We start from the raw sequence: 16914 nt of genomic DNA on the forward strand, positions 1-16914 counted from the left end.
GGCTCTCGGCTCCCCCGGCGCGAACTCCGGCCTCGCGCCGCGTAGAGGCTGCCGCGGCCCCGTGTGTGCCCCGATCTCCTTCCACCCTCCGAACGGCTGCTCCCTGCCCCTCCATCTGTGCTCCCGCCGGCAGCCTTTATTTGGTTTCGGTGCTGCCTCCTCGTCCAGATGCCCTTCTCTGGCTGGCATCCCCTCCCCTCCCCCTCCTTCCTACATCCATCCCATCCCCGTGGAACCCCGCACAGAGCCCTCATCCACCAGGTCAGCCCCACACCTGCTGCCGCCAAAGGGGACTCAGGCAACGTGAGTGACACGTGCAAAGGGGTGAAGAGGCCACGCTTGGTGAAGAGGATAACCTCTCTCCGGCGAGGGGCGCTGACGAGCTGCTCAGGAGGGTGACGGGGTGGGGTCCAGCAGGGGCGCGGGCTTGGGTGAGATCCGGGTGCACGGTTGACCCCGGGGAATACCTGCTGAGTGGTTGAGTTTCAGGGATCACAACTAAGTATTAACAGAAAAGCCTGGGCTCCGGCGAAAGCATCTTTCATTATATACTTTATTTTGTCTGACACTGAGTTCCTTGCCTAATTATAGCAGAAATATAACATGTCTCAGTCCCCGGGAATGAACCACCAGGGTTGACAGCTAGGCAGCCACAGCTGGGACTGCTCTTTTTTTTCTGTGCTCTCATCAGTGAATTCATCTAACACTTTTTTAGTCTACCTTTTGTCTTCAGCCTGTTTGCTGCTTGACTTGAAAGAGGCTGCAAGCCTACAACACACAGTTCTCCTTCTTATATAGCCTCCAGCCAAACGGCCAAGGTTAGCGTCAGCTGGTGAGAGCTGGAATGGTGTCGGACAGATTGGAATCCCAGCTCCCTGAGCTCACGAGCCTGAAGAAGCAGGGGTCTGTCTGTTTCCTCACTTTACTAGCCATGGCTTCCTCTTCTATAAGGGTGGGTCATTGGATTATCCCCCATGGGCTGTTATTGAGATTAAGTACTGAGATACAGGTAAAACACCTAGCTCAATGCTGGAGCATAGCAAATGCTCAAATAATTGTTAGCTTTTAAACCGTTGTAATTATTATTATTCTGCCTTCTCAGATGTTACTTTTCTATACTCACACATTTTAACCTTTTTAGTCTACCTCTGTGTGGAAACCTTGCTGTATCCCTTCGACCATTTCAATAACATTCTCCGGCCCGTTCTCCAGTTTTCTTCCACTATTTCTGAGTAGAAGAAAAGGAGGGAAAACCAAATAAAATGATACAGGCTTGCATGGCATATGGATGTTTTCTTTCTTTCCATCCTTGCTTGGGTTTCAGGGAATCCATAAAAATATCAGCTGGAGGAAGAAATAACGTCGATGCTTATGTGCTTTTCCTCAGGAGTGAGGAGATCAAAATACTGGAGGAAAGAATTTGCTTTTGTCACGCATTTTAAAGGACAGCTGGGTTAGAGGACAAAGAAAATTCAGGCTGGTACATTTGAAGGCAGCTGAAGGCTTCAGTTCCAATGGAACAACTGAAGTTATTTACACACTAGATGTAAAGTAGCTCTTTTCCCAATTCCTCTGGAACCCCTGCTTGCCAGATAAAATGATCGGGAAACTAGACAGAAGAACTCGTCTGAGAAAGTTGACTGAGAAAATTGTAGCTGATTCAAATCTGAAATTGAACTGCTGGAAGAATAAACTTTCCCTCCCTAACAAGTCCGGGTCAAAATCAGGATGTGGCCTTTTCTGTTCTCTTACTGGCTATTTTGGGTGATTTTTTTTCTGAAGGCAGATGTAATTGTTGAATTTGCAGATGTTACATTTAGTTCTTCACATCCTGAATGTGTATCTTTTTTTTTTTTTTAAAAAAAAAACAGGAAACAAGTTTAATTAAAAATTACACATATTTTCTTTCCTAGGCCTTTTTTTGGTTGGCCTGGTTATAAAGTTTCTGTTTCAGGGGAAACTTGTACCGTAATGTTTCCCTTGAATTCTTTTCAGAGTTCATGTAGCTCAGTGAACATCCCAGGTCTACTTAAACCAGCTACGCTTAGAAGATATCAAGGCGCCAAGGAACCATTTCAGGACTTAAAGAGGAATGTGGGCTTATGGGTGAGGTCAAGGCTCAAAGACAGTTTGCCGCGAGGATGTTGGAGGATTGGAGAGGGAAATTAGGAAACAGGGCTTCAGCTCCAAGGTGAATACCCGCCTGCTATAGACTGAATGTTTGTGTCACCCCCAATTTCATATGTTGAAATTCTTACCCCCAATGCGATGGTACTGGTGGTGGGTCTTTGGGAGGTGATTAGGTGATTAGTGTCTTTATAAAAGGGACCGCAGAGAACTTTTCCTCACCCCTCCTACCGCGTGAGGACACAGCAGGAAGACAGCTGTCTGTGATCCAGGAAGAGGCCCCTCACCAGACACTGAATTTGCTGGCGACTTGGTCTTGGTCTTTCCAGCATCCAGAAATAAATGAGAAAAATGTGAGAAATAAAGGTCTGCTGTTTCTTAAGCCACCCAGCTTATGGTATTTTTATTACAGCATTCCAAACAGACTAAGGCACCTCCCGAACAGAGTAGTAACTCACATTCATTGAGTTACGTGCCCGGCGCTGTCCTCTCATTTAATTCTCAGGGTATTTCTGTAAGGCAGGTGTTATTACTGTTGACGCGTACGGATGAGGAAACAGAGGCTTAGAGAATCTGAGGCACTCGCCCAGTTAACAGCTGAAAAGCAGGCCTGTCTAATTCTAGACGCACCCTCCACTACTAGCATCTCCCCCTTTCCTCCCTTTACCCTTTCCAACCTCCCTAGTGTCCACTTAAGGAATGGTGTGGTTCCAGTGGGACTAATGCCAAGCCAGCTCTGGTGGTGGGTCATGTGATCTAGGCAAACCAATCAGCACGCGGCCAAAGTGATTGGCCAGGAGTGGTCATGTGACCCACGCCATTAAAATCAGGGTGGACGCAGGGCTTCGGGAGAAAGGTCTCTGCTTGGTACTTTGGACAGGCGTGAAACTATTTGCCGTTGCAGGAAAGACTGTCTGAGGGTGAAGCCAATATTCATGGAGGCCAGAGGTGAAAGAACTTCAGAGAAACCGAGGGGAAGTGCTGATGACAGTGTGAACCTGTGTAGCAGACCATGGCTGATACTTGAACCACCTGGGACTTAGCAGTCAGAGCTGAGCTGGGTGTGTAACCAGACAGAGCTGGTCTCTGTGCTTCACAGCTGAACGTTCTGAGTGGGGTGATCACAGTGGCCAAGTGGATCTTCAGCTGTCTGCCTGGACCTTGCTTGGCAAAGCTTTCTTTGGGCACTGGCATTCCCTTAAAAAATACACACACACACACACACACACACACTCAATGAACTTTAAGAAGAGAGTGCAGAACAGGAAAGGGGACAGCTCGATCTGCTGGTTCCCTGTTCCCTGTCCCTGTCTATGGGAGGCTGTGACAGCTGTCCTGAGCCGTCGTTACATGTGAGTACTCGGGACCCACCCAGGGCCCTTACCTGGACGTAGGGATGTTTCTGGAAAGGGAGCGGGAAATGGCTCGCCGGAGGGGCTGTAGAAGCATGAGCAAATCCATTTGGCCATCTAGGTATACGACAGTGTCTGCTGTGTGTGCTCGGAGGTTTGCCCCCAAGCTTGGCATGGCCACACAGGGCTTTTCTCTGGAGCATTTTGGGCGTAGGCGAGGACACTGCTGTAATTTTCTCTCTCCACAACCCAGAAAACCTCAGATGCTCGTTTTAAGGTTTTGATGCACCAGGCATTTACGGCCTGCTATTCCGGGTAGTTCAACTACGTGCAGACGGTAATTAATAGCAACGAACATTTTTAAACCATGCACTTCTTTTCTCTTTTAATCTCTAACACAGTGGCCCTTTTATCAAATGAGAAGGTCGACCCAGCCTCTCGACTTCGGCCCCTCAACGGGAGCGAGAGGGCCAGATGTGGAGCCCGGGGGTGCTGGAAGGAGAGAGGTGGGGGGAGTACAGGATGTGGAAGGGGAGGTGGAGCCCCCCAGGGATTCTGCACATCCGGGGACAGGAGGCAACAGGGACACCAAACGGCTCTGGCAACAGACAGGCCACCTCGTCATTTACAGGGGGCATCAAAGGAGGTGTCTCTGTACATGCATAAAGCGGCTCCTGGTGGACATGTGGCTTTTTAATATTCCAGGGGACTGCAGGCTCCATGAGGGCAGGGACAGTGTCTGGCTTGCTCCCTGGGGAAGCCTAAGTGCCGAGCACAGGGCCCAGCGTGGGGGTGACCGGCCGTGACTTGCTGAGTGAATTAACGAACGCGTCCACGAGGGCCGTGGTGCGCTGGGGCCGGGACAGCCACGATTCAGGATCATGAGCTTTGTTCAGGAGAGGCTGGGATGTATTGCGTGTGAGGTTTCGTCAGCTTCTGGGCCCGCACGTTCAGGGCGTGGGGCTCCCCCAGGAGAAGGGACGGCTCACTCCCCAGTGCCGTCATTGCCACCGGGCCGCCACCGTCGTGAGTCTCTCGCATCACTGATGCCGTGGCAGCCCCGGGCTCTGTGTGCAGAGGAGCTTATGTTAGAGCTACAGGATTGTACCAAAATTCTTTAACAAACCACGAGACACAATTGTGGTGCCGGTTTCTTTATTTGGGGCGACCGAGGAGGGGCCCCCAGGAGCTGAGAAAAGGTGAGTGATGTCAGGTGAGCACTCAGGGAGGAGGGACAGACCCTCAAGCCTGAGGGGCGACCCCCGGGAGCCCCTGAGAAGCAGGTGTTTCGGGGGCCTCATTACATCCGCGGGGCCCGGGGACCTCTGGTCCTGGGCCTCTGCCAGCAGCGCCCGCACCCCCCCAGAGGCTCGATCTGTCGTCCGCTGGTCCCTCCTCACGGCAGGGTGAGCGTGAGAAGCTGCGGTTCCCACGGGACAGCTCGCCGCGCTCCGAGATGCCTCACGAGCAGAGGATGGTGGCGTTGGCGCAGGCCACGGTGGAGTGGTCTTGGTTGTACAGTTCTAGCAGGACCTGGTACTCTCCCTGAAGGGGTACGGGGAGAGCAGGAGGTGTGTGAGCCCAGAGCCGTCCACTCCCAGCAAGCGGCTGCGGGGCCCTTCTCCGTGCAGCCTCTGCCCTACGCACCGGGGACAAAGTGGAAGCACACAGACCGTAGCCACCCGCTGTGGCTCCCGGGCTGCCTGGGAGAGACACGTGGTGCCCGTGATGAATGCTGCGCCTGAGGGGGTCTCGTGTTCCCGACGGAGCTCCCACGGGGGTGCTGGGCTGACCAGGGGGTGCTGGGCTGGCGTGGGCTGGTCTGCAGCTTTAGGGAGGGTGGTGGTCGAGGCAGGTCCCCTGAGGAGGTGACATTGGGGGGGGGCCCGTAGGTGGCCGGCTGCGGAAAGTGAGGGGCCGACGGGCCCCGGGGGAGAGGCCCACAGGACGGGGGGAGAAGAGGCCGGGGATGGCTTCCACCTGAGACGTGGCCTGTCCCGACGCGCCTGTCAGCGGGGCCCCTCGGGCTGCCGTGGGGAAAAGAGCCGGGGACGGGGCAGGAAGCGGTGAGAGCGGGCAGGAGGTGGCGAAGGTTTGGAGCAGGTGGTGGAGGTGGGGAGAGGGGGCGGGATTCTGGATGGATTCGGAAAGAAGGGCCGATAGGATTGGCTGAGGACACCCACGTGGGGGGGGGGAGAGGGGGCTCAGGGGTGACCCCGAGGACGCTGGCCTGAGCGACAGGAGGGATAAAGTGTCATCTCCTGAGAAGACGGGGACAGCTGGGGGAGCAAAATCCAACGGCACGAAACCCAAACGCTCCGCTAGAGAAATTATTTCTGCCGTTTAGGGTTCCTTTCTGGCGACAGAGCAATGCAGAGGGCTCCCTCTGTGGTCAGGGAAGGCCAGCCAAGCCGTGCGGGGCTGTAGAAGGAACCCAGGCCCGAGCCACGTCTGCCGTGCTCGTGGCTGAAGCTCCACTCGGCCCCGCAAGCCACGTGGCAGGGCCACATCTGCAGACTCTCTGTCCTGAGAAGAAAAGCTCAGGAAATTCTGGCCCATTGTTGAGGAGCCTGTCACCCGAGGAAGGGAAGACACTTAATCTATACAAGCCGGAGGGAAGGAGCAGATCAGACCACTGGATAGATGTTGCACGAAAGGTCTCGGGCTAGGAGAGAGGAGCTTTCTAGAAATTAGCAGAGGCCCAGGAGTGAGTGGCTTCCGCAGCACTGATGGTGTCTCAGGCATGAGGGCTGCTGAAGGTGACCTCAGCTTGAAGATTCTCTGACGGTCTAGGCTCCCTGAATCTGCTCAGATATCAGCAGCTGTGATTTCAGAAGCAGTGTTAGGAGTTTAAATCAGAGCGTAAACGTTAGAGAATGAGTTCTGAGTAAAGACCAGCTCACATTCGCGTCTGATGGTGTTTCATCGTCACCATCACTGTTTTCACCATCAGCTACTTTTTTTTTTTTTTTTTTTTTTTTTGCGGTACGGGGGCCTCTCACTGCTGTGGCCTCTCCCATTGCGGAGCACAGGCTCCGGACGTGCAGGTGCAGCGGCCACGGCTCACGGGCCCAGCCGCTCCGCGGCACGTGGGATCTTCCCGGACCGGGGCGTGAACCCGCGTCCCCCGCATCGGCAGGCGGCCTCCCAACCACTGCACCACCAGGGAAGCCCCATCAGCTACTTTTAGCTGTCCCTGTGCATTTAAGTACACGCCACACAAAGTTACTGAAAACCAACTGAATTTCTCCCATTGCTTTCTAAGCCTAGGGAAAGAAGTAGCATTTGAATGAAGGCGTTCCAGATTACGAATTACAAGACCTACATACTCTGCTTTGAGGGGCGAGAGTATTTAGGCGACAGGGCCCCCCTGTGGGCAGGAGGAGAGGATGATGCATGGGAGCAGGGGTCTTTCTGCTGTTTGAAGAGCACTGGATTTGTCAGGGAGGAGTTTGTAGTTGCGCCCTTTGCACGTGCACAGTTCAGGCCGTACCTGCCCGTTGGCATCCAAGTTGGAAGCGCAAAGGGCCTCTAAATGCTAAGTCAGAAAGCGGCAGCCGTAGACAGATGCCCGCTGCAGGCAGCACTTCAATCGGGGCCAAGGGGCTGGTTGTGTTAAAAAGGAAATAATACCGAGACGCTGAAGACTGACTGCCGAGTGGAAAAGTTTTCGGCCAAGCGGGGGTAGAATTAGCACAAGGCCCGTCCCTGGGGGATTTGGAGGGAAGAGGCGGGACCTGGGGCAGATCTTTTAAAACCAAACGTCCTCACACCATTTCTGTCCCATATTAGGAAGCAAAGTCGCTGGGACTTGCAGGCTGGTTGTCAGCCAGGGGCGCCGGGCTGGTCTTGGGCCAGCGTGGGAGCTCAAGTTGGGGCTTAAGGCCTCCAGCTGCCTCTGTTGCATACGTGACAGATCACATGTGTCTGCTCTGCTTCTGTCCCCTGTCAGGCCTGGCTGGGGCGGGGTCGGGGCTGGCCAGGTTTCTGCTCTCCGGCCCAGGCCCAGGCCCCAGAAGGGGAAGAGGTAGGAGGGCTGGACAGAGGGCATCTGTGGACGCTTGAACAAGGAGGCCAGGGGCCAGGTGACCTGGTCTTGTCTTAGTCTCACGGCGGGCAGTGCCCCAAGGAAAACCGTTTGTTGTTGAAGGACGCAGGTAATGCACTCACACACGCATCCCAGGTGGTTGCAATGAAGCTTTTTACATCTCTGCTACCTTTTCTTTCGGAGTGCTCCTGTGACTTTAAGTTCTTTCGCCTCTATTTCACAGCGATTTCTGAGAGTAACTGTTGTGGTTTATTTTAAAGTTAATTACGCAAGACAAGAGTTAATTGTTTGCAAATTTTAAGTTAATCTCCAGTGGAGGTGTGGGGAGGGTCCAAAGGAAAATGGAGGAAGAAAAAGAATTCAAAGGGCAAAGATTGAAGGCAAAAACTATGTGAGAGAAAGTGTCTCCCATCCTAGACGGGAAGAGAGTTTGCGCAACTCTCGTATTATGCTGAAAGGCCTGAGGAGAAAACTCTGGAAGGCTGGACACTTCCCAACTGCCAGAGCAACACTAGTGCAAGTCCAACATAGTCTGGAGACTTGATGGCTTGAAACGGAGGAACCCAGAGGCTGGGACAGAAAGGAAACATACAGGGAAATGAAACGAGTTCAAGAGATCTTTATGGAGAAGGAGATTCTTTGCTAGAGTCGTTTCAGGTTTTGGAAGATGCAAAGGATGAAGTTGAAGACCAGAAGATGAAAATGATTCTTTTGATGTATTTCTGAAGGATGCTCTCAGGAGGAGTGTGTTGCGAATGGATCGCTATGGCAGAGCTGCTGGAGTGCAGCTGTTCCATAAAGTCACGGTATGTGGAATGAAGAGGAATTAGAGGAAAAATCTCCTCGTAGCTGTGACCCTCACTAGTGGATGTGCAGGACGTGGTCATTTTCTTTACCGGGTGGTAGCTCGTGAGTACCGTGCGAGAACGGTAACTGGGGAGCTTTATGCTTTCCGGGCCGTGTGTGTCTTACTTTCTCTGAACCACCAGCCCGTGTGTGCCTGCCGCCCTTGCCTCAACAGCTCTAGCCATGTGGAGGCCCCCCGGACACAGCCAAGCTGCAGGACAGGGCTCCAGGGTCCCTCCCCGTCGGAGCTGTCTACACAGCGGCTGCCCCCCAGGACAGAGGTGTTAAATACCAAAGTGCCAAAACCTGTGCGTCAAGCGTTAGTAAGTGTCCACGATGAGGGAGCCACTTCACTGAGAAAGGGTTTTCTTCGTGATGGGCCGCACTGAAGCTTTAAGTTTTTAGCTTAATTCCTTCCTCCTCTGCGCTCCTCTCCCTGCCCCTCCTCCTCCTTCTCCGCGTCTCCTTCTTTAAGAAACTGCTAGATACGATAATTAAGGAACAAAACAAAAGAGAAAACCAAAACCTTACCTCAGGAATTTCAAATCCAGGATTATTGACAGGGCCAGCATAATAAATCTGCTCTGGAGAAACAGACAAAACACACACAAGGTCATTCAGTCATTGAAAACAAAAACGATTTGCTCTATTATCTGTGCTTACTGTGCTCTGGGGATCCATTGATGAAGACAAAGTTCTCTGTCCAAACGTTGTTTATATTCTAATGAGGAGACTGACGGTACATAAATCACTAAATGAGATCGCGTCCAGACTGTAAAAAGTGCGAGAAGGAGACACGCAGGTCACGGGAGGGAGGCAGAGATGGAGGGAGGGTTATAGGAGGCCAGGCTGCCCCTGGGATGCGCGAGGTTAAATCCTAAGACAACTTCTGATAACTGATCGACCTTGGATAGTTCTGATCTCTTTGGGCTCAGTTTCCTGGTTTTTAAGATGGGTATAATAACGACTATAGCAGAGCTGTGAGGAATGAAGAGAGTTAATCAACATAAAGCACTGATAACGATGTCTGGAAAGCACTCAACCAATATTTGCTAAAGTTACAAACTGGGAGATGCCATGTTGTGAGAAGGCGGCTGGTCCGGGAAGGCATCTCTAAGGAGACGAGGTTGCGTGATACGATCTCCCCGAGGGAGGACAATGAGGCAATTATTTTTATTATTATTTAAACTTTTTATTTTATATTGGAGTAGAGTTGATTAACAATGTTGTGTTAGTTTCAGGTGTACAGCAAAGTGATTCCGTTATACACATTCACGTATCTATTCTTTTTCAAATTCTTTGCCCATTTAGGTTATTACAGAATATTGAGCTGAGTTCCCTGAGCTGTGCAGTAGGTCCCTGTTGGTGATCTATGTGAAATATAGCAGCTATTTAAAGAGCTGTGGGAAGAGCACTGCAGTGCCGCAGAGTAAGGACAAGGGCCCTGATGTGGAACAGAGTTTAAGAATGTGGAAGGATGGGAGGCAAGTGGATTTACCAAAGCAGAGCGAACACAAGGGTCTGTGTTGAGAAGAGATCGGAAAGACTGAGGGGCGACAGATGTTCCAGGGCCTTGAGGGCCCGGTAAGGAGCCAACTGGCAAAAAGTCAAGTGAAGATACCTAATCTATGCTTTGAAGAGATCGTTCCGCTGTGTGGAGAGGCCTAGAGTGGAGGCTGTTTAGTGGCCCAGGAGAGCGATGGGTTGGTGAAGTGTGGTGGTGGGGGGAGATGGAGAAAAACGAATGGAATCAGGATGGTATCGGGAGGGTTTAGGACTGAGCATCCGGGTAGATGGGGTACCCAGTTCACTGAGATGGGGGAGGCTCGAGAAGAAGGAGTGTGTGTGTGTGTGTGTGTGTGTGTGTGTGTGTGTGTGTGTGTGTTAACTAAAGAGCCCTATTTCTGGGAGGTGGTTATTAAGGGTCCTTGAAAGCAGTTGGTCACATGAATCTGGAATTTGGGGGAAGAGGTCAGGGATAGAGCTACAGGACCTATTGGAGTCAGGATGAGAATGAGACCTCCCCTAGGAAGATAGAATTAACAGGCAGGGAAGGGAGAGGGGCCAGGACCACTCCTGGGTCCCTCCAACATTCAGGAGTGAGGGAGAAGAGGGGAGGACAGCCAAGGAGGCTAAGAAGGAACGGCCATGGAGTGGAGGGTAACCAGGGAGTGGGGGGGGGGCAGAGAAGCTGGGAGATGGATGGTTTTCAGAAAGGAGGGTCCAGTCAACCATGTTGAATGCAGCTGAGCGTTTACGTAAGATAAGGACAGAAATGTGCAGTGGACTTGGCAACGGGGAGGTCATTTGGTGACCTTGACAGGACACTGGAGAAGTGCGAAGAAACCCCCAAACGGGGTGAGCTGAAGACTGATACGGAGGTGAGAGAAGTAGAAAAAAATGCATGAAAACTGGAGGAGGGTGTGGGTTAAGAAGGTTGCTTCTCTAAGATGGAGACACTGCACCATATTTGTCGTTTGAAGTTAATGCTCTTGAGAGAGATTGAAGATGCAGAAGAGAGGAAATGATGGAAAGGATGAGTGTTTAAGAAGGTGAGAGGGGAGGGATTTGCCTCTGAGAGGAGCACAAAGGTTGTGCCCATATTTACAGGAGAGAAAACAGAGCAGAACAGGTTCAGACGTAGGCAGATTTGTAGATCGGCCAGTGGACCAATGGCAGGCTCCTGTCTGATTAACTCTGTTTCTTTCTTTTTTTTTAGTATTAAATCTTTTTTTTTAATTTTAATTTTTTTAAACATCTTTATTGGAGTATAACTGTTTTACAATGGTGTGTTAGTTTCTCCTTTACAACAAAGTGAATCAGCTGTACATATACATATATCCCCATATCCCCTCCCTCTTGCATCTCCCTCCCACTCTCCCTATCCCACCCCTCTAGGTGGTCACAGAGCACCGAGCTGATCTCCCTGTGCTATGCGGCTGCTTCCCACTAGCTATCTATTTTACATTTGGTAGTGTATATATGTCCATGCCACTCTCTCACTTTGTCCCAGCTTACCCTTCCCCCTCCCCATATCCTCAAGTCCATGCTCTAGTAGGTCTGTGTTTTATTCCCGTCCTACCCCTAGGCTCTTCATGACATTTTTTTCCTTAGATTCCATATATATGTGTTAGCATATGGTATTTGTTTTTCTCCTTCTGACTTACTTCACTCTCTATGACAGACTCCAGGTCCATCCACCTCATTACAAATAACTCAGTTTCATTGCTTTTTATGGCTGTTATTGCATTGTGTATGTGTGCCACATCTTCTTTATCCATTCGTCTGTCGATGGACACTTAGGTTGCTTCCTGCTTCTGTTTCTTAATGAAGGTCATGGGCAAAGCGGTGGAGGAACAGGAACGGTGCAGGCTGTCGTACACTGAGCAACACGAAGATGGTCCCTAATGGTCCTCGTGGACGGTGGGGAAGACATTTGAAAAACGGTAGGTTCGCTAGGCAGCGTTGCATTCGTTTGCCTGTTGTTTTTTGGGTTTTGTTTTGAGATTTGTGGCATAAATTTCAAGAGACTGAAGTCAGCCCACATGCATGTTTTCTCAGCAACATTCAGTAGCTCTGATCAAGGGTAGAGGGGGTAGATGGTTGAGTTGCGGTCTTGCTGGACCAATGTAAAGAGAGAAAGGCAAGCCTGTTGGGAAGAGATGCAGGAAGGTTGATGATAACAGGCCATGGAATCGGAAGAGGGGGAGGGAGACAGTGAAGGCGGGAGGGGGTGATCGATAGTAAAATCTGCGGTGGAGTCGGCTGAATGGAGTTTCCACGACTGCAATCCACGACCTTGAGTACGTGAGCTGAAGGATGTGGTGAAGCCACAGCGAGGACGGCTTGACGGCGAGATTTCAGAAATGGCGCCCTTGCCGCCGTGACCACGTGCAGGGCTCGCGTGGGAGAGAGTGCCGAGGCGGAAAGGGGGGCGTGGGTGTTGGAGGTGAGGGGGTCCAGGGACTGAGACCTCGTGGTGCTGGGCGGGTTCGTGTCAGTGTTGAATGCTGAAACCTCAGACGGTGGCCGTCCCCCCTGTGACCCCCCAGCACCGTGCACTTAGCATACGACGAGCAGAGTGGCACAGACTCTCCGGGCTGGGCTTGAATCCTGACTCTTTTTCTTACCACGTAAACAGATCACCTAACATCTCTGTGCTGTCAGTTTGCTTATCAGGAAGTGGGGTGATAATCATATCCACCCCATAGGTTGTGTACATTTAGCACACATAAGACTCTTGTAACAGAGTTCGAAGAGGGACGGGCACACGTGGTAAACACTCAGCTAGGACTTGCCTAGTTCAAACGCCAACCCACACTACTGGCGTCTGTTTAAAAGAGGCGCCATGCTAGGTGCTGATACCACAGTAGACTATAATCCCCCGGGCCAGGGGGATTATATATATTAATAATAATAATATATATATATAATATATATATAATATATATATTATTTATATATATTATATATTATTATATTATATATATTATATATAATATATTATATATATTAATATATAATATATATATTATATATAAATATATATAAATAATATATATATAATATATATAATAATTATATATATATTATATATATTATATAGAATGGTATGCGAACCCCATCTGAATTGCCGGGCACCCAGAACTGTACTCAACTGTTTACAGGGCTGTTTCCTTCCCTGGTCAGGACCTCTGTGTCTCCCGGTTTACACAGCTCCCTGTACACTGCGCAGAGCCTAACACACGGCTGGGGTGCAGTATATGGTTAATGAATGAGGCCATCAAATGAGCAGACCCAGAGCCAGGATGCCGTGTGCCAGCCAACTTCGTTCTTGCTCCTGCTATCGTAATCCTCCTCCTGCTGGAAGGGTCCAGGCCTGGCAGGTGCTGACAGGGAAGACAGGGTTAGGGAAGGGGCCGCTCAGAGCAGCCGATGTGATGAGGGTGGACGGATGGTGGGGGAGGATGCAGGAGAACAAACGCTTGTCGGTCTCTTGATGGCGTTGGGTACCGGGCTCTTTAATGGCACGGTGATTTCCTGCCTCAGCACCTGGTGCTTAACAGCTGCTCGGCTAGTATTTGGAGACAGACCAAGCTCTCCCCAGTTAAGGGGCAGGGGCAGCGAGGCTGGTGCCAGAGCAGCTGCCCACATGGAACCGTATCAGGGGCATGAGGGCAACCCGAGACCTGAACTTCTACCCCAAGACCTGTGCTTAGCAGAGCCTCTGGCTTCTCCATGCCCATGTCCTACCCTTCTTTCCCACGGTCACTTCCCGGTACCTTGCAGAGCTGACACGCAAAGCTGGTGCGGGGGGGAGACATTCCTACTTCATTGCTCTAAATGTACTGGTCCATTCATTGTTCAAAGGAAACATATTTGGTTGCGGATATAAGCAAGAGGTTTTTTGGAAACTGCTGCTCTGTATGACGTGGTATTAGAAATAGAAATGTTGAGGTCCTGAATCATATCCTCAGGAATCTTCCAGTGCGACTGGGGAAGAGACAATGGCTAGCTATAGAGTTAACTGTGTGAGGGGTGAGCAGAGGGGTGTGGGCGGTGAACCTAAGAGAGCAGAGGGCTCAGAGGGGCTGCCGGGTTTCATCCGTAGGGCTGGAGGGTCTACAGCCCCAGGGCACACCGTTCACGTTAGGATCCATATGCCACCCCTGGGGTTGTGCGGCCCGGGGCCCCAGCTGCCAGTACGTGGTTTCTTTCTAGGACGTTATCTATGATCTCTTCCCTAGTGTACACTCTGACCCAAGTCAGGACGATCTGAGCAGAGGGTCAAAGAGACTCGGGACCCATCTACTCTGGCAAGAGATGCTTTGCTTCATCTCAGTCTAGAGCTGTCCACTTGCAGCCTTCTTGCTGATTCTGTGACTCCTGGGTAACCTTTCAAAAAAATCCCTTTGCTTTTGTTGGCTGGACTAGGTTTTTGATGCCTGCAGCTCAAGGACCATGGTTTAGGGGCATGAGCCAGTTACAACCCCTCACGCTGGCCCTTGGAGAATGGGACACAGCTGACTCGGGAGCGGGGTCCCAGGACGGGAATGAGTGCGTCCATCCACGTCAGGTCCGGTCGGATTCCCTCGGACACGTCTTGTACCCGTTTCATACTTCTGTTTGGCGTCCTAAGGTGACGCAGCGCAAACTGCTTGACCCCTGAGGCTGATAGACGGGTTCAGGGCCCAGCTCGCCTACGCACGAAGCGTTGACAGATGATCTGCTTAACTATTCTGCGACTCAGCTTCTGCACTTGCAAAATAGAAGTAGGAACACCTCACCTGCAAGGCATTGAGAGGGCTAGGAGCTTGTGTGTCAGCTCACGGAGAAGACTGGGGTCCCCGGTAAGGGTAGAGACAGCAGTTGCTCGTTGTACAATTACTCGCTGGATGTGCAGGAGAGCGAGGTGTGACGGCTTGCGTAGGGGGCGCTGGCTTTGGGAGTCTTCTTCCTGAGCCCATGTGCACAACTGCTAAGTTCTGTTGGTGTCTCTCTTTTTTTTAAACTTCTGTTTTCGAAAGATGTATGAGTGCTGCTCTTGGAAGAACACCAGTCGAATGATATCTAGCATTTTGTTTTGCTCATTTCATGCTCTAAGATTTGCTAATTTGTGCTTCACTGTTAAGGTCCTTTACGGGGGTGAAAGAGTGTCATGAACTAGATCTTCTTCACTTTACAGTTTCAACTGGAGCTTTTCTGGGGACCCACGAAGTCCCTGAGAGTTGCTGCAAGTAACTCATGAAACTATCTTTTTTTTTTTTTTTTTAAAAAGAACAACACCTAAAATTAAACAATGATGAAACAACACCTAAAATTAAATTCTCGCTCCTTCCTTTTTCAGATCATCTCTGATTCAGAGATTCCTTTAATTAACATCCTCACACTCCAATATGATGAAAAGAGCCCCAGGATATCTGTACCCACTTCTTCCTTTCCTTCTTTTGGAATCTTGATCAGTTTTTAATGTGCAGTGAATTAAAGACCTTAACCCTTCTGCTTCTGAATACTTGAAGTCATTTCTGCCAATCAGCTTTTCTGGGGACCCAGATCTTTGTGTGGTTGGCACGCAGTGTCTTCTTAGAGTGGAAATGGATTCTAAAATGTGGAAATGAAAGGTCCCAAAGAGTGTGGATCGGACTGATATGAGGCTGGGACTTGCTCAGTAACCGGGGCAGATCCTGGCCTGGAAGGAAGTGCTTGTTGATTGTGTGGATTCCGTTAGATGGAATCTCACCATTTCCCAGACCTTGCTAGTATCTTATGGGAATTCCCTCCGGTCTTTCAAACTTATTACAAAAATGTCATCAGTGTAAAAATACTCAGAGTTACAATTTATCAGAAATAGGCCAATTAATATATTCAGAGCAAAGCCTTTTGTACATGGATCCTTTATTCATTTACTCCTGTTTGACCCCCAGGGACTGGGGGGCAGTGTGGAACTAGGAGGACTCAGCCCACATCCTGCCGTCCGGTGAGTGGGCGGGTCACGGGGTCTAGGAAGCGTGAAAAAGGGCTGCTGTGGGCAGTGGTCCTAGGGTGAAGAGGGAGGCTCCAGGCGGACCAAGAGCCTCGTCTGTCCTCTGGAGTGAGAGGGAGCGAGCGCTTTACTCTGAGCAAACTCTGCACTTGTCGTTCCCCTCTGCCTTCGGGCGTTTCCTTAAAGGCACCAGAGGCGGCCACTTGTGAACCACATCCTCAGCTCCCGAGCTCTGACCGGCCCCGCTTCCTTCGGTCTCTGACCCCAGAGGGAGTGTCAGCATCTCTGTTCCCACCGGGCAGCGCTGAGCTAGTTGCTGGGTAGGGCCCTCATTGAAATTAATAAAGAAGCTGCCTGAGGTGAGGACATAGAGGAGTGTTCACTGCCTCTGGGGACGGCTACGGCTGTAGACTGAACCCCTATGAGGCCCCAAAGCCTTGAGGTTCCATCAGGGTTTCAGTGGATTCCGGGCAGGTGTGGGCAGGTAGCCCCAGGCTAAGTCCGGGCCCAGATCTGATGTTCTCGTTATACATTTTCGGTGTGTCCTGATTGGCCAGCTTCTCTGCCTCGTGGGCCACGTAGCCTGTTACCCTCCAGAGCCTCGGCAGGTCCCCCCCGAGGAGAGGTCAGAGGAGGACTTGGTGCTGTGAGCATGCCTGCACCGTCTCAAGAGTGACCCTGCAGCCACACGGGCACAGTAGAGCAGACGGGGCCACGGGGGCTGTGAGTGGGAGTGGAGAGACTCCCGGTGTCCCGGGCCACGGCCCTCAGCCCGCCGTGAAATCACGGCAGCCCTGGTGGCGGCCACCCCGCTCTCCGACATCCTCCCAGGTCAGGGCTTCCCACTTTCCTGCTGCTCAGCAGCCCATGGAGGGCGACCGGGCGGTGCCGGACCGTGTACCCCGGAGGACGCCCTCAACCAGGGAGGACTGGAATCCGGGGGTAAATGCCCGCAGACTTCTGCCCTTCAGAGGGGTGACCCTGAGACACACATCTCGCTTCCCCGGGGGGCCAGCGGGCCGACCCTACTCCCCGCTGGTAATCGGGCCCCTGACACA

At 51.4% G+C, this 16914-nt stretch overlaps 1 protein-coding gene across 1 annotated transcript in view; it reads right to left on the minus strand.

Moving 5' to 3' along the window:
• Positions 1-4617: 4617 nt before the first annotated feature.
• The window catches only part of LY86 (lymphocyte antigen 86), a 55492-nt gene continuing 43195 nt past the window's right edge, over positions 4618-16914 (minus strand). The window contains exons 4-5 of the mRNA XM_059076735.2: positions 8905-8957; positions 4618-5024 (exon numbers count right to left, since the gene is read on the minus strand). Coding sequence (XP_058932718.1) covers positions 4941-5024; positions 8905-8957 — 137 coding nt within the window. The 3' untranslated portion in view covers positions 4618-4940. The remainder of the gene's footprint in view (positions 5025-8904; positions 8958-16914) is intronic.

Source organism: Kogia breviceps, chromosome 10, assembly GCF_026419965.1.
Source record: "Kogia breviceps isolate mKogBre1 chromosome 10, mKogBre1 haplotype 1, whole genome shotgun sequence".
NCBI classification, from domain to species: domain Eukaryota; kingdom Metazoa; phylum Chordata; class Mammalia; order Artiodactyla; family Physeteridae; genus Kogia; species Kogia breviceps.